General features: G+C 32.7%; 1 protein-coding gene across 1 annotated transcript in view; it reads right to left on the reverse strand.

The window, feature by feature from the left end:
• Cka (Connector of kinase to AP-1) overlaps nt 1-16052 on the reverse strand; it is a 54142-nt gene that overhangs the window by 11484 nt on the left and 26606 nt on the right. The window contains exons 7-10 of the mRNA XM_075368921.1: nt 14950-15089; nt 11743-11912; nt 4430-4764; nt 1698-2033 (exon numbers count right to left, since the gene is read on the reverse strand). Coding sequence (XP_075225036.1) covers nt 1698-2033; nt 4430-4764; nt 11743-11912; nt 14950-15089 — 981 coding nt within the window. The remainder of the gene's footprint in view (nt 1-1697; nt 2034-4429; nt 4765-11742; nt 11913-14949; nt 15090-16052) is intronic.

The following is a 16052-nucleotide window of genomic DNA, read 5'->3' on the forward strand; positions in this document are numbered from 1 at the left end:
AAACCTCAAAGTTTCTTTTTTCATAAAAAAAATAAGTATGAAACTGTTAAAGATTTAAAATGTTATGTAAAAATGAATAGATAGTATTACGTAATAGATGAATTATGTAAAAAAAAATAAAAAATAGAAAAGTAAGGCCACATGTTACATTAGTAAAAAATATGTATCAGATTGTAAAATATGTAATAATAAATTTCTTTTTTTAAATTTTTATAATAAAATTGCAAGAAGTTATTATTAGAATAATCACCCTTTTTAAGACTGTAACAGTAAACAACTTTTTTGTAATTTCAAATTTTTTCTCAATTTATTCAAATTTAAAAAATCTAGTAAATTTGTACAATTTAATTATACTGAGTATACAGAAAAACCAGATAGGGGGTTTTAAAACTATTAATATCTCTTACTTTTAACTTCGATAATGAATCACAAATAAAAGAGTTAACTCTTTTCCCAATAAGCGTTCAGTGTCAACACTTTTTGTCAAGCAGCATATATCGAACCAATAGAAGAGAGGAGTTTTATCAAATATTTTAACCAAGATATCTGGAGTAATGGAAATGATAGCTGCTTCAATCCTGTAGCTCAATTCTGGTAGATCAGTAGGTACTTGAGACATGTACAAAAGATCATTCATAAAATCCCAAAGAGTCAAAATCTGGTGACTTTTGAACCCACTGCAAACAAACTCTACCATCATGTCCAAGCCGACCAATCCAGCAGTCAGGGAAAATCATTCAAGCCATTCCATACAGAGTTATGTCAGTGAGAAGGAGAACTGCTAGTTCATCTTCCTGAAATATTTTTAAAGACTACTCAGGAAAGACTCCCTGACACATTCAACATTTTCTTCAGACATTTTTACATTCCCTTTACACAGACATCGGTCATTTAACTTAAGTAAGGAAAATGTTTCCTTAAAATATCCTACACTGTCATCACTAACTAATTTTCCAGTTGGCCTTCCTAAAAGATTTTTTAGGAAGTAACAGGAAAGACTCGACTTGATGGCATTGTATTCTCCATCTTTTACACATAAATGTTATTGTCACTGAACATCACAATTAAACTTTCTAGGCAATGCATGTGTCAAATTGTAAACTACAGATTTAACAAACTGCAAAACACAAAAGGCCTTCTGTTCAGTAATTGCCACGTTTGCTAGTTAACACTGTGAACCTTAAAGATAGGGAATCAATCTACCAGCATGCGCACTACTAAAACTCTTTAGATTCTAATGTTAAAATCAACACTTCATACCTCATCCCAGATATTCAATTTTTAACTGCTAAAAGAATAGAAAAATGCAATGGTTAACACTTAAAGAAATAAAATATATATATATATATATATATATATATATATAGAGAAAAGAATGAGGGCAAGAGGAAAGCTTAGGATTAATAAACTTTCAAAAGGACAGAGCAGGGTAAGCTGAAATGTGGTTTGTTCATTTAAATGGAATGCAGGAAAGAAAGGTAATGAAGCATTTTCAACTCAGAAATTGTATAAAATCAATCAAAGGAAGGCAAAGGAAAATCAAAGACACAAAGACTACAGGCCATATAAATAACACAGTTAAAATAGGATTTTTGATGAAGAAAGTTAAAGAGACAGAAGACAACAGAAGTCATTGGTCCACAACAGAATTCAGAATCAATCGCTTTTGGGTAGAGGAAGAAAAAAAAAATACTTACTTCCTGACAATAAATATAAGCCATTTGGATCAACAGCAAGACTAGTGACAGCATCAAGATGTGCTACCATAGAGTGTACCAGTTTACCGGTTGAATTATCAAAAAATCTAATATGGCGATCTTCATGAGCTGTCATGGTCAACGGCAATGTGGGATGACAGACCACACGATTGATCTGTCTACCGAGCAAGCTATTGACAACATCCTGTGATGATTCTAACCTTAATATAGGTTTTGTTGTTTCTAAATCAAACAGAACACAATGCGCTGAATTATATGCTGCCACCATCCTTTCGGCTTCATCTCTTACAAAGTCAACCGATGTTGGCACTCCATCTAAAAATAATAAAAAGTACAAATTTAATTTAAATCATTACTACAAAATTACATTAACTTAGATAAGTACTTTTTCATAACAGCACTAGCTATCGTATTATGAATTATTGCTACTAAATAACAAATACTAGTGGCCATTGATGATATGATCGTATTACTAAATTTAAATAATTAAATCCGGTTAATACATCAGTCAGTTGTCTGTAATGAATGTTTTTAAATGGGAAAGGAATTAAACATATCCTGTGACAGCCAACTCGGTTATGTCTCACATTTCAGACAAGACTGGCTGAATAGTTTATTATTTTGGTTGGATACTAAGCATCATAAAATTCTCCTTTAGTAACACGTAAAGAAAAAGAAAAGACTACTGCAGCATATGTTTGAGCCAGTAAATAAAAAAACATGATTAGTAATGAGTTACTCTCATTTTGGGTAAAAGTACAACTTTTAGGAATTAAAATAAAAACAAGTACTAACTGGAGGGGCAGTAAAATACTCCTTTAGGTGAGGGTCAGCTTTTATTTTGTGATTTCTATGTAGTCAAATCACTCCTTTCTTCCGATTCATCCCTTCCCATTAAATGACTCTTCTTTTAGGATATTGTATCGCTCCACTGAAATTGTGATATATATAATTTAACTGGTGATATCATGTCACTATTATACTACAAAATATTAGATCACTTACACCCATTCTACGGTTATGTAATTACTTAACTATCATGTGGTACTGCTGTAAACATATGATGCTGCAATACAAAATTGAAAATAGGTAAACTTCTCTTAAGTAACATGAATCAGCATCAAAACCAATGCTGTGTAACACTAATCACTGTAACAATATGTTCTTTAAAGAGGTCAGATTACAAAAGTACATAATTTTAAAGGATACGGACACTGCTCTTATGCTTTTGAATGCCTTCAACCACTGCCAGATTCAACTTCATTATTAGATTCTTGTCATTAAAGTTTAACAAAACTTTATCTTTTTCATTCACAAGCCTGAGCAGAAATGTGTTTTCAAACTAGAATTCTCAGAGCTATTTATTACAAACACTGTATCTCATGCTATCTCATGACAGTTTAACCCAACAGTTTATCAAGCAGCGAGTGGCCGTGCATGATCAAGAATTAAACAAATGTTTTTTTAACAAATGTGATGTGGGGTTTATGATATGTAGGTCGTTCGTGTATGGGCAGCTCCCATAACTTATTCCAACCTGTTCTGCAGTTTCAGATACTCTCACATCGATCATCTTCAAGAATGTCTTGAATAGCGCGAATGTTTTCATCTGTAATGCTGGTCTGAGGACGGCGATTATGTTCCTGATTTTCCACTCATTCTCGTCCTTCCTTGAACTCTTTATAAAGGCAAACACACGAGTCCTTGACAATGTTTGGTCCCCAAACTGTGCAGTCAATCTCCAGAAAATTTCTGTCACTTGAACTCCTCCATGAGCAAGAAATTTTATAATTATGCGTTGCACAGTGGAGAGGTGCACTTGTTACTCTAACATCGTGAGCGTTACTGACGAATTGGCTGGGAGTGTGGAATGGACGGCTCTCCCCATTCCTAATGACCCCACCCAAGCGTACCAAAAGTGCAGGCCCAGTCCTACCAACCGTAAATGCTTAGGAACAAAAATCCCATTTACATTTGATTTACCCTCGTAAATAACAAAGAGCTGAAAGATTTATTACTGCTAAATATAACAAATAAGCCAGAATGTTTGAATGTTTGAATTTTTGTTTTGTCAGTATAAATTTACGTCATAATGATTCAATTAACAAACAGTATTGTAGTTATTTATTAGTGTAGTTCAGCACACTTTGCACAATCTGTTCTTCGGTGGGTTTTGTCATCATCCTCCTCCACAACTGGTTTTTTTATTTTTTCTAAATCTCGAGGACCACCATCAGGTATTGATTGGTTCAGAGGATGAGAGGAATGACAATTTTTATAGCGTATAAAAATGCCATGCCTGACTGGGTTTCGAACCCGGAAGCTCCGAATGAAAGGCACAGATGCTAACACTTACGCCACAGAGGTTGGAAACTAACCATATTTAATGAATTTAAATAATGAATAGAACAATATCTATTAAAAATATCCCACAGGAAATTCAACAGCAGTTATTAACGCTAAGGTTCTAAAGTCAATCCGGCAGTTTGTGTGTTGTAATTGAGACCAGTAGGCCAGTTGAATAACAAATTTTCAGTAGAGCTAAAGCTACTTATTTCTGTTTAATTTTCATCATCTCTCTTGTACGTTATTAGTACTCTAATAAAATTTTATTAGTAAAGTGATTCTTCTTTTCCATTTTTTCTAATACTCTAATATTCCTGAACAACCAAGTTCATTATTATTATTATTATTATTAACAACCAACTTACCCTGTTCGGATGTGTATGTTGATAAAAGTTGAGATTTTGAATGTGACTGTGGAGACCAAAGTTTTACAGTTCCATCTGCAGAGCACGATAGAAGATGGCTCTGTATACTAAGACCCCAAACAGCATCTGTATGACCGATCAGTGTACACGCCAGTACACCAGGATCAAATGAGTCATAAGGATCTATGTTGGCACTGGGAAGATTCCAACAATGTATAGCACCATCGGTGGCACCACTGTAACACTGTTCTCCGGTGGCACTCATTGCTAAGCAGAGGACCGGCCCCGTATGACACCTGAATGTGTAAAGTGGTTCCACATCTAGTGATGCTGACCTATAAAAATAAATAATGTACACATCTAAAAAAAATCTGAAGATGAAAAGAAAGGAATTCTATAAATCTATAATTTTTTATGCACTAAGAAGATCAGAAGCTTCAAGTAATACCTTCATTTACAAACTACTTACTTGATCCTAAGTTTAATAAAAAAAAAACATTATAAGTAAGTTCTTTGGAGTTTTGTAACCTTTCAATGTAATTATCATATCAAAATCAGTTTTATCTTTTCTGGTTTGTTTATTTTCATCATTACACACAACTCTAATTTTTCTTTTCTTCTACATAAACTGTCTCTATACAATCTCATTATTTGTGATCACACTGCTGTCTCCCCTTTTCTCTCTGTGGGTACACTATATGCATCTTAAAATTAATATTTTTTCACGCAACATTCTTAGCTTTGTTATAAAAAAGCTATTTGAAAACTAACTTCAATCTGTTTATTAAAAAAAATAATTTTTATATGCATTATACAGCTTACTTTACTATATAATTGCCCCCCCCCCCCACAAATTAAGGTACTTATATCTGTAAAAATGTTTTTGAATATCCTTGACAAAAACTCTGCAATTTGTGAAGTAAACCAGGTAGTAACAGTTTTTCGACTTCATTTTCAAAATGCTGCATTGCTAACCATTTCTTCATTTTCAGGAAAAGGTGATAATCACTGGGAGTCAAATCAGGGCTGTGTGGAGGATCGTTAAATTCCATTTGAAACTGTCAATTTGGCATCAAGTGCATAATGCAGTAAGCAAGTGAGTATTGTCATGAAGAAAAATGATGTCTGAACACAGCATACCATGTTCATTTGTTTTGTATGGCCCTTCTTAATTTCTGCAATGTCTCGCAGTAAGTTTCAGTGTTAATTGTTATGCCTCTATCCATAAAATCAGCCAAGATCACACCTTTACAGTCCCAAAAAACCAATGCCATCAGTTTTTTTTTTTTAATAAGTGTTTGACATGCCTTTACAGGTTTTCAAGAACAGGTGTGCCAGGTTAGGCACACAGCGAACACAAACTTTGTGGAAACCTAACCTATCAATTATGATTTATACAGCACGGTTCACAATTGCCAGAAAAAAATTTGAATAATTCTATCGTGAATAGAGAATTTCTTGAATTTTCACATCGACACTTGCAACAAGTTCATCTGTGACTTGAGGATCAACAACTTCTTTCACTGTCTTGATCTCTATGTTAGATCTGTTTGGCTGCACTAATGGGCTGCAGTATTTGTAGAGCATTCCTGCTGAATCAATCATTTTATTTATTTCCATATTTATTTAATTTTGTCAAATTGTGTGTTAAGGCTGGAACCACACGCTCTCCATTCATTAGTTGGCACACGGGTCTTGAAGGTAGTAGTGAAATTTAACCATACCATTAAATTTACATGGATAACACACATCCTTTGCTACTTACTTTTGTTTTTGATGGCTTGTACATGATATTATTTAATTGTATTTGGTTTTTTAAACATTTCACAAAATGCTGATAATGTGTGCAGCATAATGTTAAATTAGATGAATTTCATTTCATTTATTTACATCAAATAATATGCTATAGTACATGTGGGGCCCAATATAACAATAAAATTTATGTAGAAATATAAACTATGTCTAAATAAACATTTTAATTCAAGTATTCTATTTAGTCAAGACAAACTCCTTCATTAACCAATCAGTAATAAAAAACAAAAGTTGTAACAATAGCTATGTGAACAGTATTTGTTTTATTGAGATGTCACATTTGTTTATACTTTTTCAACATTTATAATTCCCTTATTTACAGAACAAGTAATTACAAATTCGTTCCTTTGCTAATAAAAATTATTAAAAAAACATAACATTTTAAACTATCAGCAATAGAAAACAAATACAATAAGATAATGAATGAACCCATACAAAATTGTTACACTCTGATGATGATGAAGCAATTAAACACGTAAAAGGAGATGAAAATTTAATAATAGTTGGAGATTGGAATGCAAGCATTGGAAAAGGCAAGGAAGTTAATATAGTGGGTGAATACGGGCTGGGCAAAAAGAATGAATGAGGGGACCGACTTATAGAGTTTTGCACGAAGTATTTAGTAATTGCCAACACCCAATTTAAAAATCATAATAGAAGAATATACACTTAGAAAAAGCCAGGCGATACTGCAGGTATCAGATAGATTATATCATGGTTAAGCAAAGATTTAGAAATCAACTCGTTGACTGCAAAACTTACCCTGGAGCAGACATTGATAGCGACCATAATTTGGTGATAATGAAATGTAGATTGGGGTTTAAAAACCTGAAGAAAAGGTGCCAGATGAATCGGTGGAATTTAGAGAAGCTTCAGGAAGAGGAGGTAAAGAAGATATTTGAGGAGGACATCGCAAGACGTCTGAGTAAAAAAGATAAGGTAGAAAATGTAGAAGAAAAATGGGAGAATGTTAAAAAGGAAATTCTTAAATCAGCAGAAGCAAACTTAGGCAGAATAAAGAGAACCGGTAGAAAACCTTGGGTTTCAGACGATATATTGCAGCTGATGGATGAACGTAGAAAATATAAGAATGCTAGTGATGAAGAAAGTAAAAGGAACTATCGGCAATTAAGAAATGCTATAAACAGGAAGTGAAAACTGGCGAAAGATGAGTGGATTAAAGAAAAGTGTTCAGAAGTGGAAAGAGAAATGAAAATTGGTAAAATAGACGGAGCATACAGGAAAGTTAAGGAAAATTTTGGGGTACATAAATTAAAATCTAATAATGTGTTAAACAAAGATGGTACACCAATATATAATACGAAAGGTAAAGTCGATAGATGGGTGGAATATATTGAAGAGTTATACGGAGGAAATGAATTAGAAAATGGTGTTATAGAGGAAGAAGAGGAAGTTGAGGAGGATGAAATGGGAGAAACAATACTGAGATCTGAATTTAAGAGAGCATTAAAAGATTTAAATGGCAGAAAGGCTCCTGGAATAGACGGAATACCTGTAGAATTACTGCGCAGAGCAGGTGAGGAAGCGATTGATAGATTATACAAACTGGTGTGTAATATTTATGAAAAAGGGGAATTTCCGTCAGACTTCAAAAAAAGTGTTATAGACATGATACCAAAGAAAGCAGGGGCAGATAAATGTGAAGAATACAGAACAATTAGTTTAACTAGTCATGCATCAAAAATCTTAACTAGAATTCTATACAGAAGAATTGAGAGGAGAGTGGAAGAAGTGTTAGGAGAAGACCAATTTGGTTTCATCAAAAGTATAAGGACAAGGGAAGCAATTTTAGGCCTCAGATTAATAGTAGAAGGAAGATTAAAGAAAAACAAACCAATATACTTGGCGTTTATAGACCTAGAAAAGGCATTCGATAACGTAGACTGGAATAAAATGTTCAGCATTTAAAAAAAATTAGGGTTCAAATACAGAGATAGAAGAACAATTGCTAACATGTACAAAAACCAAACAGCAACAGTAACAATTGAAGAACATAAGAAAGAAGCCGTAATAAGAAAGGGAGTCCGACAAGGATGTTCCCTATCTCCGTTACTTTTTAATCTTTACATGGAACTAGCAGTTAACGATGTTAAAGAACAATTTAGATTCGGAGTAACAGTACAAGGTGAAAAGATAAAGATGCTACGATTTGCTGATGATATAGTAATTCTAGCCGAGAGTAAAAAGGATTTAGAAGAAACAATGAACGGCATAGATGATAGATGAAGTCCTACGCAAGAACTATCGTGTGAAAATAAACAAGAACAAAACAAAAGTAATGAAATGTAGTAGAAATAACAAAGATGGACCGCTGAATGTGAAAATAGGAGGAAAAAAGATTATGGAGGTAGAAGAATTTTGTTATTTGGGAAGTAGAATTACTAAACATGGACAAAGCAGGAGCGATATAAAATGCCGAATAGCACAAGCTAAAGGAGCCTTCAGTAAGAAATATAATTTTTTTACATCAAAAATTAATTTAAATGTCAGGAAAAGATTTTTGAAAGTGTATGTTTGGAATGTCGCTTTATATGGAAGTGAAACTTGGATAATCGGAGTATCTGAGTAGAAAAGATTAGAAGCTTTTGAAATGCGGTGCTATAGGAGAATGTTAAAAATCAGATGGGTGGATAAAGTGACAAATGAAGAGGTATTGCGGCAAATAGATGAAGAAAGAAGCATTTGGAAAAATATAGCTAAAAGAAGAGACAGACTTATAGGCCACATACTAAGGCATATCCTGGAATAGTTGCTTTGATATTGGAAGGACAGGTAGAAGGAAAAAATTGTGTAGGCAGGCCACGTTTGGAATATGTAAAACAAATTGTTAGGGATGTAGGATGTAGAGGGTATACTGAAATGAAACGACTAGCACTAGATAGGGAATCTTGGAGAGCTGCAAACCAGTCAAATGACTGAAGACAAAAAAAAAGACAAGACTATCCCACCATCAACCCCAACTGCAAATAATTTATCAATACTGGTCAATTAACACAGAACAAAATACAATTTTAATTTTACATTTATTACACATGAATTCTGTTTCTGATTCGAAGAAAAAAAATGTTGCCAGTATTCCATAAAGTATCTTGCTTACAGTTTTACTGAATCACCAGTGGATAACAAAATTCCATGTGCAATAAAACACTGTAATGACTGTATGCAACCATCAAAGTTGAAAATACATTTGGAAACTAATCATGAAAGAAAAAGAACATATAGATTCATTATTTCCAAAAGATATAAAATTACTGCAAGAAAAGATCAACCATAAAACATATGTTTGCACATCGTACCTCTGATTACTTGTGAATTAATTGCATCACATGAGATTTCAAATTTAATCGCTAAAAATGGGAAACCATATTTGGTTTCCGATATTATTATATCGGATGAAACTTATTTCACCTGCTATGTTGATTGTTATTTCAACAATGATGAATCACAAGGGTAATGAGATAAGCAATATTCTGTTTAATTATACTTGCCTATTAATAATTAGTTACTTACTTATTAATAATACCGAATTGATGGAATGATGTGGAAAAACAACTAATTAAAGAACTTATTTTTAATTAAAGTAAAGGAATTTTCATTGCAGACTGAGAAATTGACATTCATGATGTAACAAATTAATGGAAGATATGCGCTTTTTACTAGAAAGCTAAAACAGATGCCAGTTGCATATCAATTTGTGAAGTGGGGCAGAAATACTTTGATGACAAAAGCATTATATTAAAAAATATTATATCTTGTGCTACAGGCAGGGCAGAATCAATGACAGGAAGATAGAAGGAATTCATGGCATATTTGAAAAATCATGTACCAACTCAGTTTGCAATTCACTATATTATTCACCCACACCATTTAGTTAACTAATTAGCTTTGGTTTATCAACCCTAAGGCTCTCACCAAATTTAAAATTTGGTGAAATCTTATTTTTACTTTGAATTATAAAATTTGTAAGAGATAACTCACTATAAATAAATGATTCCTAAGAATCTTTCAAATTTTATTATTTCATTTATCTCCAATTTTCTTAAATGGCAGCCATCGCGTATTCAGTATTGGTTGGGTTGTTTGAGTATTTCTCAATACTGTGTATTTACTCAATTTACAATGTACAGTTATCACTTAAAAACCACTGGTAAACTCCATTCTAAATATATATTCTTAACCTTCAAAATGTGGGAGCCACTAGATTTAGTGGATTTTTAAACAACTAGGAGCAAAAACTAAAATAATTACACATTTATGTACTAAAATTTTCAGTTATGAGGATAGAAAACCCAATAAGTACTCAAACGAACACCTAAATCATATATGCTGTTCACACAATATTTCAGCGTTTCATTCCCATTAATTAAATTATAACAGATATTATGTGTTACTAATCAAGTCAGGGGTTTAAAAAACCAATGGAGTGTACAGTGTAATTTTTTCCATTACTTGATTCTTTTATTAGTAAAGTTACAATATTTCTAACCAACAACAAATTGGTCATATCAGCCCACACATGAACTTCTACTTCCTACTTCTTCATTCAGAGAAGTTACAAGAAATTAAAAATCACATAGTTAACATCAAAACATCAACTTTAAATATAACTTTAACACTTAAATGCGCATAACACCATACACAATAGTAGTATAAAACATGATAGATTCAAATAATCTAGAAATCCAGTCTATATTTATCAACAGTTTGATTGTAATTCAAAATACTTTTGTTAACAGTAGCATAAATAAAAAAAAAAAACAAAGCAAATTGTACCTGTACAGAAATAGTATCTGGCAGCTGGAACTATACACTGTATTCATACAATAGTAGGCTGCACACATGACAATATTGTCAAATCGGAAATGGCGAAAGTTTTCTGTAGATTAAAAAAATTTGATATGAAAAATTACAAATTTCTTTGTAAATCTTATTTAATTTTTAATGTATTAAGGACTATTGATATAATGATTTCGATCTTCATCAAAAAATTAAATATCAGTTTTAAGATTTCAAACAGTTTTTAATATTTCCTAACCGTCAAAGCAAAGACAATGAACACAAGCAAACTTATCTTCATGATGCAGTCTAAGAATAAATGTCAAAACTTAAAACAGGTATCATTTCACAAATAGTAATCAGCAAAGTTAAATACGACGGAAAGTGCTGCAACGTGTAGATATTTAGAGATAATGATTTCAATTAATCCTACAACATTGCAAATAAATAATTAGAAACAGAGATATTATTAAGAGTATATATCTCTCGGATGCCATCCACCATACGCAATGCAGTCACCAAAATCTGATACACTTAAGGTCTTACTACAACAACAGAAATGTTTTACATGAACATAATTCATTAGGCCGATCTTTTTCTTACAATGAAAATTTCAATAACACTTACTAAAATTCAATACACTATAATGTGTACATTTATGTATAATATGTAACATATAGTATTCAAAATTCAATACAACTTACTTTTTTGCAGGTACAGTTTTTTGTAAATTCCAAAGTTTGAGCGTATGATCTTCACTTGCTGTTATCAGAACTGGCTCCAATGGATGAAATGCCAAAGCTCTAACACCATCAAAATGACTTCTCAATGTATACTTGGCATTCCATGTTTTTCTAAATGATTCTTTTGGCATCTAAAAATAATTAAATACAATAAGTAAAATCTGAAACATTTACCTCGATTGTTATACTGATTGTTCAAATTAAATTAACAATTTTCTTGACTTTAATTAGCTTTACATGAAGTAAGAATTTTATTAAAAAAAAGGATTACAGCTAAATATTCTTATTTTTTAGTCAAACCTAATCAAATTTTATATTTTGTAATTAATTTTTGTGTCATTTTTTCTTGTATCTTAGTAAGAAGTAAATTAAATTTAAATTTTCTTGGAATTGTGTAATCTTTGTAATTTTGATTGTGCATCTCTAATGATGCAAACTTTATTACTAGTAATCAGATATGTTATCACTTTGTTATGCACAAGAAAGAAGGCATTCAAAATTTTTTTTATGGCTGCAAAAGAAGGCATTTTAAAATTTCTATACTCTTAAGTTTAAAAATTCTCTTTTAACAATGATGCACATTATCATGAATGTAATGTAGCATTTCTTCAAGATAAAATTCATCACTGGTCAAACAACTCAAGAAAGAGATTATGATGGCGTAAAAAGAATAATAAGGTACACGTAAAATATGTGGATAGAAGAAAACAAAAATTTGTTCGAGACAAGAAAGAGCACTCTATATGTTGTTATACGATGGAATAATTGAAACACATTGATGTCAGTAGCAGGGCAGGCTGGTAAAGGAACAATGAGCACAATTACATTTGCAAATGGGAGAAGTAATCAAGAATAGAAAAGAAAATAAAACAACATACACAAAGGAAAACAGCAAAGGAAGGTGGGCATTCTGATAAGTGTAAGGAAGAAAACACTGAAATAAAATGAAATTATTGTTTAAAATTTGATATTGAGGAGGTCATACTGCAGAAAAGTTGGAAGAAGATATAAGAAATAAAATCAGATCTAAGAACATCGGTAATAAGACAAAGGAAAATTTATGCCTGTGAAATGAAGTTCATAAGGAAAGCAATAAGAATTACAAGAATGAAAGGGATTTGGTAAAGGAGGACCCCGAACAGGATAAAACAGAACGGTCAAGAATGAGATTGAATGGATCTATGAATGAAGGAAAGTGTGTCTTAAGAGGTTCATTAAAGTGGTAAAAAGATCAAAGAAGACAAGATTAGATGATTAGATGATTGAAGGAGACAGAAAGGAAGTACAGGTAAAGAGGAAATAAATGAAGGGTAAAACACCTAATGAAGTCTAATTTCAAGTAGGTCAGACCAAACTGAAAAATGAGCATGGTGAGAGCACAAAAACTTATAGCATTTTCCTATTATTCAATATTTTTGAGCTGCAGATGTCAAATGCTCAGATATGGGAATGGAAGTGTAACAAGGAAATTTCAGTAAAAATGTTCAGCTTATAAATAAAGGAATAGATTAAAACTATATTACTGTTTTTTAAATAAGAAAACCTAAACAACTAACATAAATAATTATATACATTAGATGAAATATATAGAGCATAAAAATGAGGTGCAACAATAAAATAATAATGCTAATTTTTTTTTTAGAAAAATGTGGCAACTCTGCAGCCTTCACAGATATTCCATCTTTGACCTTGATCTTCCCGTCACCAACAGTCTAAGTGGCACTTTTGTACCTTTCAATATTGAGAAGTGGTGTAATAAGTGAACATATGTTTTGGTCTCGTCATGGAAATTGAATTGTAAAATATTTTACAACGTTATACAATTTCTTTTTGGGCTAAACTCTGTGAAAATGCAACCTGTAGTAAGCTTCAGAAGGCTTTTTGAAATGAGGTTATGTCAAGAGCTTAAGTTTTTCATTAGAATAAAATGTTTTGTTAAGGTGAATGTTGAAGACGAAGACCGCAGTGGATGATCATCAACCTCACAGAAAGACATCAACACGGCCAGGGTGCATGAAATTGTACAATCGATCAAAGATTATCTGTGAAAATGATTGCAGAAGAATTGAACATCAATCAGGGAACTGATTGATGTTCAATCAAATAAACATAAAGATCTGGGCATGCAAAAATAGTCCGAAAAATCTCACAGGAAAACAGCAAGATGCATGGAAAAATGTGGCAGCTGATCTGATCTGTTGGAACAAGTACAAATCAACCATGAGTTATTGAACTAAGTTATCACTGGTGATGAGAATTCTTTCATGAACAGAGACAAATGTCAAAGTTAACAGTGTTCAAAGGAATCACCCAGACTATATAGACCATACAAAGAAATTCTAAAAAGACTTCAAAAACAAGTTCTTTATGTCCGTTCAAACATTGGTAGGAGTTGGATTGCTCATCACAATTATGCGCCATCTCATATTGCATTGTTTGTACAGCTGTTTTTAACCCCACAACACATTTCAGTACTACATTTTTTCTTTTTTTGTTTAGCCTCCGAAACCACTGTAAGGTATTACCTCAAAGGATGATATGAATAAATGTAAATGAATTGTAGTCTTGTGACGTCTTAGATCAACCATTCCTGAGATGTGTGGTTAATTGAAACCCAACCACCAAAGAACACCAGTATCCACAATATAGTATTCAAATCTGTATAAAAGTAAATGCCTCTACTAGGATTTGAACCATAAAGAACTCTTGACTTTGAAATCAGCTGATTTGCAATGACAAGTTCACCATTAGACCAACCTGGTGGACATCATTCCAGAAATGTTACTAGCAGTGGCAGAAGCACTGAGAAAGTGTGTGCAAGCAGAAGGGAACTACCTTGAAGGAGACTGCACTACAGCTGACTAAAAACTTAGTAAAACTTTTATATCAATCACATCAGTCTCATTAATTTACGGTTGCACCTTGTATACAGTAAATATAATCTCTCACCTACATACCAACTGAACAAAACACATGATCAAAGGAAAAATAACAGTAAAAGAAACTCAAATATAACCTAAAACAAAGATAACCTTAGACTATCCAAAGATGCTCTGAGAGAAATTGTATAACTAATCATCCAAAATAAAATAAGGCTGTTAACCTGAATTATCCGCATAAACAATATAAATTTTTAAGTGGTATAGCAAAAGTTCATGTACAGCTTACATCATAAGCAGCTTCTGCTTCATTATTAACAGTCAACTGGGCTAGCTCTCCAAGCCCCAATGCAGAGTCCTCTTCACCTAAACCAGTACCACCACTTCCTGCTCTATTAGCTGATCCTCCTCCAGTGAATACATTTCCACCTACAATATTAATTATAAAAATATAATACTTTTTAAATAAATTAAATTAAATAAAACATGATTTAATAAACAGATTTAATGTTCAGACAAAATTTCCTATCAATAAATATAAAAGTTTAAAAGATTTGGATTTTTTGGCTTGCATATTTATAGAATTATTCTCTTTTTTAATTAGTTATTCTCACAAATGTACAATAATTTATTCCAAGTTCATGAAAACAAAAATTACCTTACTTTTTTTTTGCAAATGTTATTTGATAAATATACACTTCTAAACAGTATTAATAAAAGCAGGAGCACCAGTCTGGTCCACCATGCTGGAAAGTGGGAGAACCCTTGCAATTCAAATGAAGAAGGCTACTTCCCTCTGGGTATGCTGAGGGTACAGGACCATCTCTGATGATGCCATCGGTTTGTGGCCAGACTTGTGCTCTGAACTACCTCATTCAAAAGAGAGAGATGTACAGGGAAGCAAGTAAAGCAGATGCAAAGGCACTGCTAGTCAGCAGGTAGTAGGAGAGATAAGATCAGTCAACGAAGAGCAGATGGACCTACCTATAGACTGGAAAACTGGGGTATGAGTTGACCCAGTTCCTTACTGATCACAGTGTTTTAAACCTTAACTGTGCATGCAGACATTGACATCCTCTATGAAATGTAACTACTGTAGGAAGGAAGATACCACAGAACACAGTGTTTGTGTACAATCTGTTCCTGCAGCATAGGGAAGCATCGTGGAGAGAATTCGGCGTGCTCTCTCCAGACAATATTATGGGACTATGCTGCAAACATAATGGGCATGGCATAAGTCTCCATGATGTCAAGATCACCTGTACAAAGAGAGTTAAACAAGTCCAGGAGTGAATGATTTCTCCTGAGTCTTCCTCGGGGCTATATTCATATTATATCAGGTCTGGGACCCCAAGACGTAGTAACCAGAAAAAAAATAGTACAGCAGGCAGA

This window comes from Lycorma delicatula, chromosome 6, assembly GCF_047948215.1.
Source record: "Lycorma delicatula isolate Av1 chromosome 6, ASM4794821v1, whole genome shotgun sequence".
NCBI classification, from domain to species: domain Eukaryota; kingdom Metazoa; phylum Arthropoda; class Insecta; order Hemiptera; family Fulgoridae; genus Lycorma; species Lycorma delicatula.